Source organism: Rhinichthys klamathensis, unplaced genomic scaffold, assembly GCF_029890125.1.
Source record: "Rhinichthys klamathensis goyatoka isolate OS25496 unplaced genomic scaffold, OSU_Roscu_1.1 h1tg000232l_1, whole genome shotgun sequence".
In the NCBI taxonomy this organism is placed as follows: domain Eukaryota; kingdom Metazoa; phylum Chordata; class Actinopteri; order Cypriniformes; family Leuciscidae; genus Rhinichthys; species Rhinichthys klamathensis.
Genome location: NW_026606756.1, coordinates 334,703 through 353,719, shown reverse-complemented (window position 1 = coordinate 353,719; position 19,017 = coordinate 334,703). Strand labels below are relative to the sequence as shown.

At 38.5% G+C, this 19,017-nt stretch overlaps 1 protein-coding gene across 1 annotated transcript in view; it reads left to right on the top strand.

The window, feature by feature from the left end:
* smad3a (SMAD family member 3a) overlaps nucleotides 1–18,575 on the top strand; it is a 51,411-nt gene extending 32,836 nt beyond the window's left edge. Inside the window, exons 3-9 of the mRNA XM_056265343.1 lie at nucleotides 109–243; nucleotides 2,850–2,924; nucleotides 3,283–3,333; nucleotides 6,357–6,569; nucleotides 6,681–6,818; nucleotides 6,965–7,109; nucleotides 17,577–18,575. Coding sequence (XP_056121318.1) covers nucleotides 109–243; nucleotides 2,850–2,924; nucleotides 3,283–3,333; nucleotides 6,357–6,569; nucleotides 6,681–6,818; nucleotides 6,965–7,109; nucleotides 17,577–17,700 — 881 coding nt within the window. The 3' untranslated portion in view covers nucleotides 17,701–18,575. The remainder of the gene's footprint in view (nucleotides 1–108; nucleotides 244–2,849; nucleotides 2,925–3,282; nucleotides 3,334–6,356; nucleotides 6,570–6,680; nucleotides 6,819–6,964; nucleotides 7,110–17,576) is intronic.
* The last annotated feature ends 442 nt before the right edge of the window (nucleotides 18,576–19,017 follow it).

The following is a 19,017-nucleotide window of genomic DNA, read 5'->3' as shown; positions in this document are numbered from 1 at the left end:
ATATTGTTCAAGTTGTGAATCAAAACGTGTTTTTTGTTTGGTTATTCAGGTATCATGTTTTTTCTCTTCTTTTTCATTCTTGTTCACTTTCTCTCTCTCTCTCTGAAGTTCTTCCTCCAGTGTTGGTGCCTCGTCATACTGAAATCCCCAGCGAGTTCCCTCCTCTAGATGACTACAGTCACTCCATCCCAGAAAACACCATTTTTCCTGCTGGCATCGAACCCCAGAGCAACTACATACCAGGTAAAAGACAAATACACTCTAGTACGGGAAGTAATGGAGAAGACTCTTGGAAATGAGTTTCATAGTGTTATAAAAACAGAAAAGCCAAACCAAAAAATGTCAACTGGCATTTAAATGAATATGTCTCCATCAGCTGCCACAAAGCGGCACAATCTCAAATGTTTTCCAGGTGTACTAGAGTACATTTAGTCTGTAGCTGTAGTCCCAGTAGGGCTGGGTATCGAGTTCGATACTTTTTAGGCACTGACCGATTTGCCTCGATACCATCGAGTATCAAAAAATCTCTTGTTGTTCGTACCAAATTTCGATACCTAAGGGGTTAATCTCGTCAGTGAGCCAATAACCATGCAGCATGATTGGCTGTGGCAAGGCTACAAGGAAAACACTAGTTTACGCCAGTTACGCCCAGAGATGTTGCTCACACTTGAGGCTGTAGTGTCTCAAACCCCGTAGATGTAAAAGATGTGAAAAAGATCAAAACTGTGGCTATATTTCACCAGGCTCGATGCTAACAGCGTGCGATGCAATATTTGTGACAAGATAATTGCTGCCAACACCGGCAACACGACAAATCTGATGAAGTACTCGACAGTGCACTGAATAAACTTAAGAGCAGAAAGTTGCTCTGTCTTCGACTGCAGGAAGAACTGGAGCACGTCACAAATGAACCGAAACTCTGCGTATAGGCTTTTTGCCTCACAGACATGAGAAATAGGCATATAAAAAGCTTGAAATGTCTAAACAAACCAATTCAAATCGAAAACAAATTGTCTCTGATTATGTAATCCAAATGAAATATGCATTTATCTCTATAGGCGCATGCGTGCGTTCACTATACTGCGGAGATGACGAGTCAGCAACGTCAACTTCATCTTTGCAGCCAACACTGTCTCAGAAAACACTAGTTTATTAATAAACAATTAAAATGTCTCCTTGCTAATTTTTCCAGTGCTTTGCGGCAAGCTTTATGCATGCGCTTGAGCGCGAGGCTTATATTCCTCCTCCCCAGTGGTCTGAATGTCTTTGAGTTTGTAAAAACAGTCAACAAACTGAAAAAAAAAAAGTTTTAACCTTTTTTTTAGGTAATATGTAATGTAATCTTGTTAAAATGATTTCATAAAATTGGTATCGAAAAAAGTATCGTTCAGGAACTAGTGGGCAGTGGGTGGATCACTTTTATTTTAGATGTAGGATGAGCAGAAGAGACCACCAAACACAAAGATAAAGCAACAGTACTGTCCAATCACTACATCGTGTTACAGTGTGTTGATGAAGCACAAAGAATGAACAGTAAATGCATGGAAAAAAAACATGTTCATCCAGAATAAATCTGATTTTTAATCTAAATACAAACATGATATTTCAAGCAGAATTCTTAGTTATTCTTAGTTATAACTAAACTTCTGATGTGCCACAGATCAGTCATAGTAGAGAAGTTTTGCATTTTTGTCTATATGCTCTTTCAAATTTTATGATTGGATGGTTATTTTGATCTAAGCTGCTCTGAAACTTCATAGTTTAAATCCCTTGTTTTAGCAGAGTTGTTGATTGACAGGTTGGTAGTAGGCGGCCATTGTTGACCTGGATACATCAGCATTTACACTATACATATAATGTGGTCACATGTGTTTCTGACCTCCTGTATACTACCATTCAAAAGTTTGGGGTCAATATGATTTAAAAAAAGAAAACAAATTAATAAAAAATATTCAGCAATAATGCATTAAATTGATCAAAAGTGACATTTATATATAAAACATTTATAATGTTACAAAAGATTTCTATTTTAAATCGTTGTTCATTTGAACGTTCTATTAGTCAAAGAATCCTGAATTCCACAAAAATATTAAGCAGCACAAATGATTTCAACATTGATAATAAGAAGAAATGTTTTTTGAGCACCAAATCAGCATATTAGAATGATTTCTAAAGGATCGTGTGACACTGACTGAAGACTGACACCTACTCATGTCCTTAGACACAAGCAAAGAGTACATGTGAAGCTTTAACTGTACACACAAGCAACTCATAAGAGAAAGAGGTGCACAGGTAAACAATCACAGCCATTTAACAATTTACCCGTTAACCCAACCTACAGACCCGTTTTCTTATTTTTTTGACAAATGTCTGCATGAAAAATTGGCTATAGTCCTGTTGCTTATTATATTTGTAGGACTAATCAAAATATGTTTAACCATTTTACAGTTGAACAATATACGCTGAAGTGATTCAAAGACTGCTTTTGTCTACATAAGGGGAAAATTATCCCATGAAGTCTGTATGGAGTGGCTTTGACTGGGATTAGTTTCATCTGAATGGTATTTGCTTTAGAGAGGCAGTCTTTTACTGTAATAGGCCGGTGTGTGTTGTTTTCATATCCTCTGCTGCTGAAACTGAGCTGACCCCAGCTTTCTAAATCGGGTGTCTTAATGTGAAGGGGAAAAATAAAACCCTTGTGAGACATTGTCTCTGCTGCACCTGCTAGATTTTGCCGGATGTGTTTGCTGATGTGCCTAATCCTTCATCCATCAGCTGGCTCACTGTGTTACGGGTGTGTACAATTTGTGTTCATGCGGGCTAACCTTGTGTGTTTGTGTGTGTTACAGAGACGCCCCCTCCAGGCTACATCAGTGAGGATGGAGAGACCAGTGATCATCAGATGAACCGCAGCATGGACACAGGTGACGCCAGTAGTTATACCACCGCATTTGTTGCATTCTTTGATTGGTTGACACATTGAATTTTCTATAACTGCACAGCTATGAAGTAGTTCCAGGTTTGTTTTTTTGGTGGCATTTCAGATGCATATCACTTTTCCAAGTTTCTTTCTGACACTTAATCAGTGGTGTATGAAAGTAGGTCTACACACACCAATATTTAGGGACGAAAATCTGAAAAATGTCTGAAGACAATCACATGATAATTGACTTTGCACTCTTGAATTATTGGAAATGTAATTGTTTTTTAATCAAAATGTGTTTGTCCTATTTACTGTACATTCTTATACCATTAATTATTAATCTGTCCTTTTCTTTTCAGGGTCTCCAAACCTGTCACCGAACCCCGTGTCTCCTGCCCACAACAACTTAGGTAACTGATTGCATGTGTGTGTAGATTTTGGACCACTTTGGACACAAAATGATTGAATTGAATTGCATTGCAAAAACCAATATACAAAACCAAGTGTTATTTGAAAAGATATGATACTAAATCTTTTCACATAACAAACTTCACTTTTCTTTGCCATTTTTGCAGTTATTTTTAATCAAATGGTTTTGATTAGGGTTGTCTTGATATCAGATTTTCACTATAGATTATCGTGGCCAGAAGAATTCGATATTAAAGTTAGAGTGGGCAATTTCGTAAAGGCTAGCAATAGCAAGCTAGCTTTGAAAGCATAAGAACCCACCCTCCCTTCATAGGGTCTCCAAACCTCATTCATCTTTAAATTCATCTTTAATTTTGTTTTGTGTTTTCTCTTTTTTGGCTAATGAATCACACTTGATAAATATCACAGTTATCATCAATACCGGCATATTGCGACACCCTTAGTCTTGATTCAGGGTCTTCCTGACATCCAGTTGCATTAACAGTTCTTCTCCACGATTCAGACACTGATGCGACTCAACGCAACGACAAAAGGAATGATGCTATAGTTGAGTTGTGCTTGCAATCTGATTTGAATGTGAGAGTGAGAGAATATGAGAGTATGGCCACCAAAAAATAATACAAACAATAAATAAACTACATAGCATTCAAATGCAGTGACCTTGCTGTTTTTTTTTTTTGCAGTAACAGAAACTTGCAGTGTATACCAACTTATAAACTAATAACTAATGAATCGGTCAAAACAGTCTTGAAAATGTGTTATTAGCCACCCAGCCAAATTTGAATGATAAAAAAAGTAAATAAAATAAGCTAAAATAATGCTCTCAAACGCGGGGTACTCAAACTAATGACTCAGTCTAATGACTCGCTCGCTAAACGAGTCAGTCGAAGCAGTTCTTACTCACTCATTCAAGTCATTATTTTCCCCATGTCCAGCTCTAAATGAACCAAGAACTGTTACTGTGTTGTGTGCTTAAAGTCCCTGTAAAGTCAAAATTAAGTATTTGTTCTGAGTTTTTCACACCACAGAAAAATGTGTTATTAGCCACCCAGCCAAATTTGAATGATAAAATAAGTAAATAAAATAAGCTAAAATAATCTTGAAAAAATGAGCAGTCTCTGCTCTCAAACGCGGTGGGCGTGTCCGCTGCCTGCGCTGAAACCACGCCCACTCGCGGGAAAGCTGCCGACGGTAATATTAGGTGATACTGCTTTCGGGACGGGAGGATGAAGGCCGAGGCGGGAGATAGTCGTTTCGGCCCATTCACCAGTAACAGCGGATTATCAGTGAATCCCAGTTGTCTCAGACGAAAGTTTATAAATCTATCCCATGTAAAATGATCACTACAGAGGCGGGTGTTGGTGTTGATCCTCAGCTCTCCATCAAGGTGGCTCTTCACAAAATTAATCCACCTCTTCTTGATGTGATCGTTTTTCGGAAAATTAAATAAGGACACCGATCTGTTTTGTACGTGATCGCATCCAGGTAATACGCATTTCTGTGACGAAGGCATAGCTAGCTAGCAAACTGTAGGCTGTAGTAACTAATAGTACTGACAGTAACTCGCGATTGAGCGGCAAACTGATGTGAATGTGCTCTATTGTTAGGGGAGGGGCCAGCCTCAGGGGCTCCAGTGCGTCATCAAGTAGGGGCGTGTCCAGGAGCTCAGGGGCTCCAGTGCATCAAGTAGGGGCGTGTCCAGGAGCTCAGGGGCTCCAGTGCATCATCAAGTAGGGGCGTGTCCAGGAGCTCAGGGGCTCCAGTGCATCATCAAGTAGGGGCGTGTCCAGGAGCTCAGGGGCTCCAGTGCATCAAGTAGGGGCGTGTCCAGGAGCTCAGGGGCTCCAGTGCATCATCAAGTAGGGGCGTGTCCAGGAGCTCAGGGGCTCCAGTGCATCATCAAGTAGGGGCGTGTCCAGGAGCTCAGGGGCTCCAGTGCATCATCAAGTAGGGGCGTGTCCAGGAGCTCAGGGGCTCCAGTGCATCATCAAGTAGGGGCGTGTCCAGGAGCTCAGGGGCTCCAGTGCATTATCAAGTAGGGGCGTGTCCAGGAGCTCAGGGGCTCCAGTGCGTCATCAAGTAGGGGCGTGTCCAGGAGCTCAGGGGCTCCAGTGCATTATCAAGTAGGGGCGTGTCCAGGAGCTCAGGGGCTCCAGTGCGTCATCAAGTAGGGGCGTGTCCAGGAGCTCAAGGGCTCCAGTGCGTTATCGAGCCCCCATTTTAGCCCCGCCCAAAAAATCCTGAACACAGCAATGGTGAAAAACTGTTTAACGGTCTAACTCCACAATTCAGTACTTCAGACTTCACAGTCTTTGTAATATGTTTTAGCAATACATTTCTAACATTTATAATGTGTTTAGATTTTTTTTTTTGGAATTGCCTTTTACAGGGACTTTAAGGACTTGTGAGATCTAAATCAGTGCAAATACTGACTGATTGTTTAAATAACAGTTTGTCATTTAAAAATACACATTTAGAACATTTGAAACACAAATGTGTTTTCAGTCTTTTAGAGGAAATGGATTAAATTGATTATTTGGATGGAAGAAAACCTCCCACTCTAAACATCCTGTCAGTTACCATTTTAGCAAGGGAGGGCCCACGATTCCTTTTGTATCAGATTGTGCTTTTGCAGACACCGCTCAGATCCCACAGCGATTTCTCCTCTCCACAGCAGTGGTGTATGAGTGTGTGTCAGAGAGAACGGCCAGTGCCATGAGCCTGTAATTGTCTATAGATTTGTGTCCAAGTGATGATGGTATTTCCCGATTCAGCCTTTATTTCTGGGAAGTAACATTTGCTCTTGACATCACAGTGCCGTCAGTTCCCAGCCCCCGTGCTCTTTCTCTGTATCCCCACCCATTTGTTTGTTTTCTTTTTCCTGTTTTCTTTTTTTCTTTTTCCTGTTTTCTTTTTTTCTTTCTATTTCTTTTCATTTTCTGTGTATGTCTGTGCCTGTCGGATTCTCTCCTTTTATTGTTTTTTTTCTCTCTTTCTCTCTCAGATCTACAGCCAGTGACATACTGTGAACCAGCGTTCTGGTGCTCTATCTCATACTATGAGCTGAACCAGAGAGTCGGTGAAACGTTCCATGCCTCCCAGCCCTCTTTAACAGTAGACGGCTTCACAGACCCGTCCAACTCTGAGCGCTTCTGCCTGGGCCTGCTGTCCAATGTGAACCGCAACGCTGCTGTGGAGCTCACGCGCAGGCACATTGGTACGCACACATCTGTTTCAATCACTCATTCATAAGACAACATTATTTAATTTAATTTTATAATAAAATAATTGTATTTTTTATTTATGTGGCAACCTTCTATTTTTGCAGGCCGAGGTGTGCGTTTGTACTACATTGGTGGTGAAGTGTTTGCAGAGTGTCTAAGTGACAGCGCCATCTTTGTTCAGAGTCCCAACTGTAACCAACGTTATGGCTGGCACCCCGCCACTGTTTGCAAGATCCCACCTGGTAAGATAAAACGAGAGACCCTCAATAAATAGCCCTCATCAACAGAGTTCAACTGTTAAGTTACTGAATTGCTGTTCTGAAAAGGATGAAACAGCTCCCTTTTTGATAGTTAAAACCTTGTTTTAAACCGCTTTGTTTCCATCCAGGCTGTAATCTGAAGATCTTTAATAACCAGGAGTTTGCAGCTCTGTTGGCCCAGTCTGTGAATCAGGGCTTTGAGGCCGTGTACCAGCTCACCCGCATGTGCACCATTCGCATGAGCTTCGTGAAGGGCTGGGGAGCCGAGTACAGGTACGATTACTGCTATCACTTCACTCTATATCTATCCACGCGCTTGCCACTCCTGGAATGTGGCTTTGATTTGTCTTGCTCTAAGTCTTTTGCATCACTTGTGAAGTGGTGTTACCCAAACCACAGAAGCCACCCATGCTTCCTGTTAAATTCTTTGAATTTGATTGTCGTAATCAGTTTTTTTGTAGAAACGGGATTATGAATATTGAATGACTTAAACACTACTACTACTTATTTTCTTTTACATTTACATTCATTATCTTGATTTAGATTTAAATTAAATAGACCGCAAGAGATGTTAAATATAAAAATTCTGGCCAATACCGATAACTCTCATGTTATGGCTGATAACTGATAAAATCCTGATATTAATATTCTTTTCTATTTTGTCTAAAAAAATAAAACTCAATAAAATCTGTAGTTTAGTTGCTTGTTAATTTAGGTATCACAAATTTTAAATGTACAGTTTAAAAAAAATATATTTATTTAAATATTCAGATGCTAAAGAACATTTAACAGTGTTATTAAAATAAATTTGAAATGCGTGATAAAATAAGTAACTGTTAGATGATGGCAAAGGTGTCTAATTGTAAAAATAGGTGAAGTGAGCATGCACCATTAAAATATTCAGTAGTGGTCGATATAGATCTAATAGGTGTGCACGATATGTTAACATTTCGATCATTAGTCAATAGAGGGTTTGCACTTGACGTCACCGTCGGCCGGAGTGACAGCTGAGTGGCAAAAAGACTGAGTGCCAGCATTGTTTTTCAGCGTGAATGCCTCGAAAAAGACAAAACACATCTAAACTGGGAAAGAGCTGAAAGCTACAGAAAAGGAAAGCAAATGGATCGCTGCAATTCACAGAAACAACTGAACAGGCAGCGAAACGTGGATTTGCAGTTATCATTTTATGTCAATATGTTGAATTTTGGGGTAAAATCATACCATATAGCACACGTACGTCTGCAAGATGTCTGTTAAAGATCACTTCATCTGGAAAGCATCTGCTATTTACTAACATCTGATAGACATCTGTAAGATGTCAGTTTAACATACATTCTAAATCATTACATCTTAAAGACATCTTCTAAACGTCTATTTGACATCTGACAGGAAACGTCCTATAGACGTATTTAGGGCTGCAACTAACGATTATTTTGATAATCGATTAATCTGGCGATTATTTTTTCGATTAACCGATTAATCGGATAAAAATTCAATTCGATTTTTTGTTTATTATGACTAAATAAAACCCGGTTACACTTTATTTTAAGGTGTCCTTGTTACAGTGTAATTATATATTTAAGTACAGAGTAATATTAAGTAACTACATGTACTTACTTTAGGAATAGGGTAGGATTAGGTTGAGGGTTAGTTGCATGTAATTATGCGTAATTTACTGTTATTACTACAGTAAGTACATGTAACATATGTAACAAGGACACCGTAAAATAAAGTGTTACCTAAAACCCTAAATTAGGATATTTATGTGTAAAAGTGTACTTTAAAAAGTGCAAAAGCCACACATTGAGTTTTACAAATATCAATATTTGCATTGTTTTTAATGATAATTGCTGATGGCAAGTTGACAACCATGATTAATGTAAAAAAAAAAAAAAATTATATCCAACATATTGTTTTAACACAATTTTTGTTAAAACAAATGTACAGACATGTTGTTCAGATGTAAAGATATAAACTAAAAACATCTCATACATAATTCATTTAATTTTTATTTAAAATTAATTGAATTATAAGGATAATTTGTAAAAAGAAATATAGAAAGACTGAAGCGTGTGAACAGAGCCGCAGTAGATCGCGTTTGAAAAACAATTAAAACTTAATAGTAGACAAATGCTATATAAAGAGAACGTAATGGAGGTACGCAGCAAGCTAACAGGCTTGATTAAAAAGACAGGAAAAATTATGCATTAGTGCACAAACATTCGCTGAAAACCACTGAGTACAGTGACTAAAAAACAATAATTTACTGCTGCTGTTATTAACTGCCTTTATATTTAGTGCTTCGCTTTGTAAAGACCGTTTTAATTTAATATTTCTGCGGTAGCACTATTTTAATCCATCACTTATGTTGCGAGCGAACTGATTGAGCAACCTGATGCTCGAGACGCAAAATACAGACATCCCAAGTCTCCCGGAAGTTCTGGAAGTCACCCGCATATTGATAGCGGCTCCCTGATGCTCGCAAAAATTTTACTAATTTTAGTTCAAACTCCCGGGATTTGAGCGCGCATGCGAGACAGAAGAGACTGTGCTCCAAACCGTGTAGCGCGAGCGCGCGGCAGAGCAACGGAGGGAGAGAGACCTTGCGTGTGTGTGCGTGTGTGCCTCATGAAGCGTGTGTAAGACAGAGAGCATCCTGATTGGCCTGTTTCAACCAATCACCAGTAAACGCTCCCCGTGACGTAAGCAGACCAACTAATCGATAATGTCATTCGTTGACAACGATTTTCATAATCGATTATTATCGATTTTATCGATTAGTTGTTGCAGCCCTAGACGTATTGCAGATGAGCAAACACTCTAAAAAATACGTCTTCCAGATGTAAACACACACATCAAATAGACGTCTCTGTGATGTACGTGTGCTACACATTTCTCCGTTATTAACGGATCAAACAGCGCTGACGTGGAAACCAGGAAGAAATACTGTGCCATGTATCCAGTGTCCACAGATCAGCAACATTCACCATGGATTTACTGTAGTAACACTACTAACTGTAACCATGGAAGTTTGGCAGGAATAGTAGGCTATATTGCTTTCAAGTAACATCACGTCGGTTTTATTTTGACATTATGAATACAATTGCTGCCCTCAAATGTTAATCTGAACTAAAATAAACCTTTGTTTATAACTACTACAATATTACATTTCATTTTGTCCAAGGAGCTGTTTTGTTTTATATTCTCCTAATAAAAGTCAAGTATAGCTCCATCATTGGTCAAAGTTAAAAAATATCATACTTTATGATGTTAGTTTTAATAAAAATATAATTAAAAAAATTAAATCAAGAAAATTTCTCTGGCATTTCTTTCTTTTTGCTGTATCGGAAACGTACCGAACTGAACCGAACCGTGACACAAGTGTATCGTATCGAACCGAACCGTGAATTTTGTGAACCGTTACACCCCTAATATATATATATACACACATACTGTGTGTGTATATATATATTGGACTTATATATATATATATATATATATATATATATACAACTTTTATATAAGTGATCAACAGGATTTAGACCTAGCTATATTGTATTTATGTAAAGCGTTCACAGGCAAATTTGCTTTATGTATTTCCCCGGAGTCAAAATCAGGCATCTATAAATGTCAGGAAACACGATTCACTGGATCTTTGGTAAGTTGTAAGGAACACTTATATTAAGTCCAACGTTTGTTTAAACTGATAATCATTTGTTTTACTCGCGTTTTCACAGTTTTCCCTATTAAATCCAGTCATGCAGCAGGCTGTTTTGCCACTCAGTCCAGCTGAGGGGGCGTGTTCTGGCAGGGAAGTGATGTCAATGCATACCCTCTATATTAGAGTTTTTTATGTATCTGTATCAGCTGAAAATTGCATAGAATTAAATCATCCATAACAGTTATTTCAGAAAAGCTATCAACTGAAAATAATTATCAGCTTATCAGACAGAATTTTAAAGTGCCTCTATTATGCTATTTTAAAGTTTCCTAATGTTATTTTGGAGTCTCCTACAACATGTTCACATGCATCAAAGGTCAAAAAACTGTTTCATTTTCTCATAATATACATTTGCACATCACCACATTTTCATTGATTCTCAAACGACTCGTCAGATGAATCAATCTCTCCAAATCCCTCCTTTCCGCGAGCTACTCTGCTCTGATTGGCCAGACAGCTCAGTCTGTTGTGATTGGTCTACCGCGTACGCGCGTGTATCGAAAACAAAAACGCCCATTGCCATAACAACGTCAGCTCTGCTTGTCCTGAGGCTTCCTACACCACAAACTAAAGACAGGAACAAACAATGACGTCAATTTTACCATATCAATGCGAGCGCGAGCGCGAGTCCGATAATGAAATATTGGAAGAACTATTCATTAAATCCGAACCTCCATTGCAAGGACGACTCGAGCAGGACGTTTCTCAGTGATACACTACTCAGTTTGAGGTACATTATGAGATGTTTCAACTGTAATTCCTCAGCATCAGCATTAAAGGGGTCATATAATGCCATTTTTGTACAAGCTAATATGATTCTTTAGAGTCTAAATTAAAACTTTGTAATATACTTTAATTAAAAATTCTCATTAGTATTGTAAGAAAACACTTATTTTACCTGGGCAAAAACAGCTCTGTTTTCAGCACGCCGTTTCAGTGCATATGACTTTAAATGATCATGAGCTTTGCTCACCCCGCCTCTCTGTTCTGTGTACACCGTTTGTAACACAATACCATAACGCGTTGTTCATTATAGATGTGGGATTATGAATTATATTGAGAACGTCGTACATAGAAAACATGCCGTAATGTACCCTGAGTGTAAACCTTAGACGCATTCATTGTGAAGCGTGCAGCTAGCGATTTGCAAAGATTAATATAAATATTAAAGATTAATAAAACGATACACTCACTTCAGTTATTTTGGAGGTTCAGCAGGAACACGAATAGTTGGTACTTCTTAGCAAATCCAGCTTTATACTGACCCTCCTCGTTTATAAGCAGTCTGGTGTGTGAAATGATTCGCGCAAATATGAAAGCATTGACGTTGCTCGTGGGGAATATTCCCTTCGAAAACAAACTCAGCCACTGCGTCTTCAGCGGTTTGGATTTAGGAACATTAAAATGACTGCTGTGTTCGTTATTGCACCCAAGAACAGAACACCACAATCGCTTAGACGCCATTCTGCTCATAGACAGTGCTCCAGCATATCAACAATGTCCGCGCCGATCCGCGCGGACTATGATTGACAGGACGAGCGAGGGCGGGTCTGTGTTGAAACCCCTGCTGTCAATCAACAATCGTGCGAGGGGCGTCCGTTTTATTGACGTCACAAAAACGAACGGCTCAATTTAAGACAGGGGAAAACATATAAGGAGATTAAAACAAAAACACTGGATGGATTTTTATCATTATATGATGGTTGTGTACAGGCACTGCCAACACACATTTCAGTACAACAAACTTGTAAAAGTAAAACAAATGACCCCATTATATGACCCCTTTAACAAGTGCTTGTCCATCAACAAACCGATTATTTTACTTGTAACGTTACTTATTTATTTACCGAGTATTTTTTATAATTTATTCCAGTGAACATGTGGAAACTGTATCAATAACAGTGCATACATTAGCCGAGCTCTAGCGTGAATGACTGATGTAACATTAACATTGGTAAAACAAATCTTGCTCCATGCTTAATCTTTCCTTCAAAAAGTGAGAACGACAGACAATCTGCATTAATAGACACAGTTTTAGGTAATAGTGGCCCATAACTGCTTAGCAGAAGTATTTCAGTAAGACAGTGATAACATGAGTTAACCAGTTAGCAGGAGACCTACACAATATAAAAAGACAGTGATAACATGTCATCTTTCATCATCATCTTTCAAGAGCAAGCGGTTTGTGAATCCTGCATTGAACTCCGAGATTTGAGAAGCAGTCATAAATAAAATAAAGGGAACACAGCAAAAGTTTAGGATTATACTGCTGTGATATCATGGTAAAGATGAAATTTAACCACTGATTCTTCACATGCTCGTCCTTGGGCAGTGAAAAAAAACTGGCTTTACCTTCACATTGTAGAGCACAGCGTCTTCTCGACGTGATGCTGTCGAGTATCCACAGGAATCAGCTGCAGAGTTTGAGGGGGTTCAAGTTTTCCCTGGTGTCTGCGCGCGCAATAAGTGGGCGGGCAATATGCTAATGTTTCGTCTTGATGTCACCATGAAACGGCTTATGACTCGTTTGAAAAACGATTCATTTCATTGACTCAAGTCAAGAGTCAACTCTTACTTTTGAAAGACAATAACTTTATATACGGTGCACTTTCAGATTTAAAACTTTGCAGGATGTTTTCATTCACTTAGAGCTATGTTACACACTACATGAAAGGTCATTTTTAAAAATCCATCATAGGGGCACTTTAATATTTTTCATCCCTAATATCCAGCGTCAATGATAAATGATAAAGTAAGAAATCTCTTATATCAGCAGATATAACTAGTAATGACAGAAGTTCGTAAAGGAAGCCCAAGCCATTTTACTGCTCCGTAAGACAATAGGAGGGAATGTTGCTTTACAGCTATTTTAATATGGACAGTCCTGCGGGGTCATGACAGGATCTGACAGGCTGCGGTAACTGTTTTTCTCGGTCTGGCTCACTCTGGTGAAGAGCTCTGACGTAGCAAGGCAACCCGGTGTCCACCAGTCTAGCGTGTCCGTCATATAAACTGTTAGGTCTGCGCTGGCAAATCATTCCACACCAAACAAACTCACATATGGTGTGCTTCAAAATGTCTCAGAGTTTCCTGGTTTCTCTTTGTTCTCTTCCCCTCTTGTGAGTAACTTCATTGTTTGAGCCCATGGAACCAAGACCCTAATTAGAAGCAGTTGTGGGTTTTGACCATGGACATCTGCAGAGAAAGCTTGAGAAGAGAGTGGGAAAGAGTAAGACTGGTGTGAGAGAGAGTGAGACTGTGGTTTCCAGACAGCTTGGCGTGTGGAGACACAATCTGAGCTGTGTCAGGTTTCAGCAGACACCCACTCTGTCTCTCTCTCTCTCTCTCTCTCTCTCTCTCTCTCTCTCTCTCTCTCTCTCTCACGCCCCTCCACTTCTCCCCACCTTCAGATCCACCTCTTTAAGTGCGGACAAACTCTCACTGTTGCAGTTTAAAAATGCCATTTGAGCACTTTATGGTTGGGCCATGTATTTACCATCACGTCAGCGAATATCATGACGTAGAACAGCACAGTGCCATTGTCTGAATTCACCTTCATATTCTCTCAGTTTCATATTCTGCCCCAGATTACTTGGTCGATGACTAGAGTAGATTTCACCTCTCCTCATTTTTGCTTTTATTTACCAATATCTTTTCTAAAACAAGACATTAAAATTGTTAATAATTTTGCAGTATCTACATGGAAGACGAAACTCCTGAATTTAGGAAGAGCTTTCCTCTTTCATTTCCTCACTCCTGCTCTCCCACTTTCTTTCCACTACTCCATCTCTTTTTAACTCTTAGTAGACTTTGTAGAATAATGGAGGCTGCGACCTCCGCTTATGCTGTATTTCAGCACTGCCCTTATAAAAAAGTCAGGGGTTTGTTCATAGATGGCTGAAAGATTTACTCGTCGAAGAACAAGAAACAGTCAAACGATCAATAAAAGAAGCTGCTAGGAGACAAAAGCAGTGGGTAGACACATTGTTGGATGAAACTGTAATGAAAATGTCTAAAATGTAATGGTTACATTATGAAATGATTCGAAACACAATGTGAAAGCAGCAGAACTGTTTTAATAACCAAATTAAAAACTGTTAATTGTTAAGAGGCAATTTCACATTCAACGTGCTACTTTTTAATTATTTTTATTACTTTTATTTAAAAATATCATTGCATGAGTTATATATACACTACTGTTCAAAAGTACGATTTTTTTTAAGGAAATTAATACTTTTATTCAGAAAGGATGCATTATGTTGATCAAAAGTGACAGCAATCTTTTGTAACATTATAAATGTCTTTACTCTGTCAAACAATGTTCTTTTGAACTTTCTATTCATCAAAGAATCCTGATAAAATGTTTCACAAAAATTATGGTTAAGCAGCACAACTGTTTTCAACATTGATAATAAGCAATGTCACGTTAGCTCCAAATCTTCATATTAGACTGGTTTCTGAAGGATCATGTGACACTGGAGAAAATAAATAAAATAAATGCAACCTGGTAAACATAAGAGACTTCTTTCAAAAACGTTAAATAATCTTACCGACCCAAAACTTTTGAACGGTAGTGAAGCTTCAATTAGGTTTTTAAGCTTCAATTAGGATTTATTTAAAACTTTTCTGTTGAGCTCTGTTTAATAGCACATGTTTACTTGATGTCTCTGTTTAATAGCACACGTTTACTTGATGTTAGGACACATGGTTTATTTTTCAAAATAGAAATATATAATAGAGTATAACAGTACAATTTTAAAAACGTTTTTTCCATAAAAATATTTTTCACTACTTCACTCACATACGTTTTCTGTGCACAGTGTAGCGATTTGACTGATCAATAAAACAATTTATTGCTGGCTGTTTTCATTATTGATTATTATAGAATGATTACATTTTAAAATTAGTCTATAATTCTTTTATGAATTATTCTCTGAGTGCTGAAGTGACTGTAAGTCATGTAGAAGGAGAGGGACAGAGATTAAAGCTGCAGTAGGGAGTTTTGAGAAAACGTTGACTTAGCCTGAAAATTTGAACAAGCACAACTTACAGGTCCCACCCCCTTGCTCTCTGCTGCGCTACAGCCCTCCCTCCACAGCTCGTCCTCCACAGCGGAGCCTGTCGTGAACGCGCAGGCTAGTAAACAGGGCCACCGATAACAGCGGATAAAAAGTTATATGGCACATTCACTAATAGGGACTAAACGTCAATAATATGCTTTACATTGACTATGGCCTGCCCATACTTTGACTACAAACTTGGTCCTCAAATCATTATGTATTTTGCAATACATGTAACTTTATAACGTTGCACTCTTTCTATAAGTTATAAATAGCTAGTAAGATAACGTTAATATAACGGTAACTAACATTACAGTATGTAAGTAATTATTCTAGCGATATATAATGCTAGATAAGGTGTGCTAGTACATTATTTCAGCAACATGACAAGCCAGTGAATTAGCAGGTTTCAATTGTTGCTTAGCAGAGTGCGTGACATTTTATCTACATGTTATGCGGCTAGAGTTTTGACACCGAGTCAATGGGCTCTGTGTAATTCTTTCTTTTTCGCTTGTTTATCGTCATCGGTCTTTTTCCTTTTACCTCTTTGTTTTATGAGCAGGTGCCACTCGAGAATTGGCAGTTTAGGTTGTTTCTCCGTCATAAGCACACAGCACAGCTGCGGCACACCGGCAATCTTGAGTTTGAATGACGGTACGCGCTCGCGCTGTGCAAGAGAGGGGTGTGATCAGCGCGTACACGAGCGTGATTGACACTGCTAAGACATTCCTCCTGGCTCTGATTGGTTGTTTCTGACCGGGAGCGTGTATTTCTGCAGATGGCAATAGGACCACTGGGAGGAGCCAGAGGAGCTTGATTTTTTCACAGACTATCTGTCTCATATTCTACTGTCAGGACATAATGACAGTTTTAACAAATATGTAAAAAATATTTTTTACAAAAGTTACCTACAGCAGCTTTAAGGAGAGACTTACACACGTGTGTATGTGAGTGGAAGGATTAGAGGAAGTCCCAGTGAGGAATGGAACGTGAGCAGTGTGAGGTGTTATGAGGAATGGAACGTGTGTGTGTGTGTGTGTGTGTGTGTGTGTGTGTGAGTGTGAGTGTGAGAGAGCCCAAGCTTTGGAAACTGCTGAGACGAGTGTTGTGTAAGTATTGTAAAATGTAAAAGAAGTGTGTTTGGCAGTAAGTACATCCCTATGAGGGACCAAAGCAAAGAACAGCAGAGCAGAGTTTACACACAGTTTATATCCAGACAAACTGACAAACTCTGTGAATTATCTCTTGACAGTACTTCACATTCACAGTAAATGATGTCAGTGGATGATTTATTAACAATCTACATGCTTGGGAAAAAATCTGTATATTATTAGTTTGAAAATAACATTATATATATATATATATATATATAAAATAATAATGTTTTACCCACCCTGGTGTCATTTCAAAGCTTTCTTTCTTCTGCAGAACAAAATAAGATATTTTGAAGAATGTTGGTAACCAAACAGTTTTGGTGACCATTGACTTCTATTGTATGAGACATTTCTCAGAATATCTTTCTTTTGTGTTGTACAGAAGAACAAAATTCATACAGGTTTTGAACTACATGAGTAAACGATGACATAATTTTCATTTTTGGGTGAAGTGTACCTTTAAGCCACACTTAATGTTCCAAAGTCATTTGCATTAGAATATAATAAAATATCAAACCAAGTGTTATTTATTACAAAGAAAGATAAGCAAAATATTTCAAAAAGAGGTTTGGTAGGTTTAAAATTTTCGTAATGTTTCTGAAAAATGGTTGTGATCAAAACAAAGGCATGTAACAAATATGAAAATGTGTAATGATATTCATATGCTAATCACTGAAATTGCTCATTGCAATCACTGATCCGATGCAGTTAAATTGATATATTTAAGTGTGGCTTAAGTGTGTGAATACTGTGTGTTTCTGGTTTCTGACCTCTCTCTTTATTTCTCTCTCTTTAATGCTGTCAGGCGGCAGACAGTGACTAGCACCCCCTGCTGGATAGAACTGCACCTGAACGGTCCTCTGCAGTGGCTGGACAAAGTGCTCACTCAGATGGGCTCCCCCTCCATCCGCTGCTCCAGTGTGTCATAGGAAAAACGCTCCATATACAAACCACCAGATCTGGGAAAAAAGTTCCTTCAGGAGTCGATGGCTGAACACCTTCATACCTGCCAACTAATTGGGTTCCACAGACTCGGTAGCACTTTCATGTTGGAGGAGTGTATTACAGTATGTGTATATACTCGTTTTTATGTTATTGGTAGCCATTTTTATTGCCATTATTGACATAAAATATTGCCATTTATGACATATTTAGTTATATACTGTTGCACGTGTATGTAAGATCTCTCCTCTGTTGTGTCCATTATGATTCTGTTATGTTAGGTACATTTTTACCATAACAGAGGCTTGTTTTTTTAAGAGACATGAAAAAAGTGCTTTTTTGTAAAGTGAATATATTAAGTTTTTCAAATATCAGTTAAACTGTATTTTTGATTTTTTTTTGGTTTGATCAAACTGAAACTTTCCCCATGTCATAATGTTATGTAGTACATATCAAGAGGTTTTGACCTTCCTCATGAGAAAGAAACAGGATGTCTTTGACTAAGCGGTGTGTTCAGACATTGAAAACTCAAATTAATATTGTTTTTCAGGTTTCCCCAAAACATTACATTTCCATATCCCGTTTTGTCCTAGCCAGTGAAATGTGCTGGACAGCACTTTAAAAAAAGCTCTTCACCTTTTTAAAATTCCCTAAACAGAATACTATATAACAAACTTCATATGTGTACATAACAGTTTATGTAACACTTGTGAACGTGTTTTCTATGCTTCACAATATCTAAGGTTGTTGAAATGTTAGGGGATTTTGTCATTGTACAGGTTCTGAAAGCCTGATACTACTCCTACAGCAGATTTCCAGTTGTAGTGTTTTTCATCTCTTAACCCGGACTCGTGTGTGTGTGTGTGTGTGTGTGTGTGTGTGTGTGTGGAGGTTACATGAGGGTGTTTTACCTGTTCCAGCCGTCCTCTGTGAGTGTTATGTAGTGTCTGGTCTGGTGTTGAGTTCAACTTTGTCTGCAGCGAACCGGCTGTCTGTTCTGCGCGAATGAATGTGAATTATTATTGAGTTTTATAGGATTCACCACTCACAACTCCATGTGTTGTGCCGCGCTTTCATTTCTTATTCTTTAGTGAGTGGGTAAGGAGCTGTTCAAGGTCTGGTGAGGTCTCCCAGTTGTCCGCTTCGGAAAAGAAATTTCCTTTTTCATGTTGTGGCAGTTTTTGAAAACTGGGCATTTCATAATTTTGAGCACTATATAGTTCATGCTTCATATCTCACAGTGTTAGTTGTGTCTGTATACATCTGTGGATATGCACACTTACCTGTGAGTCCTTGTGTTCTCA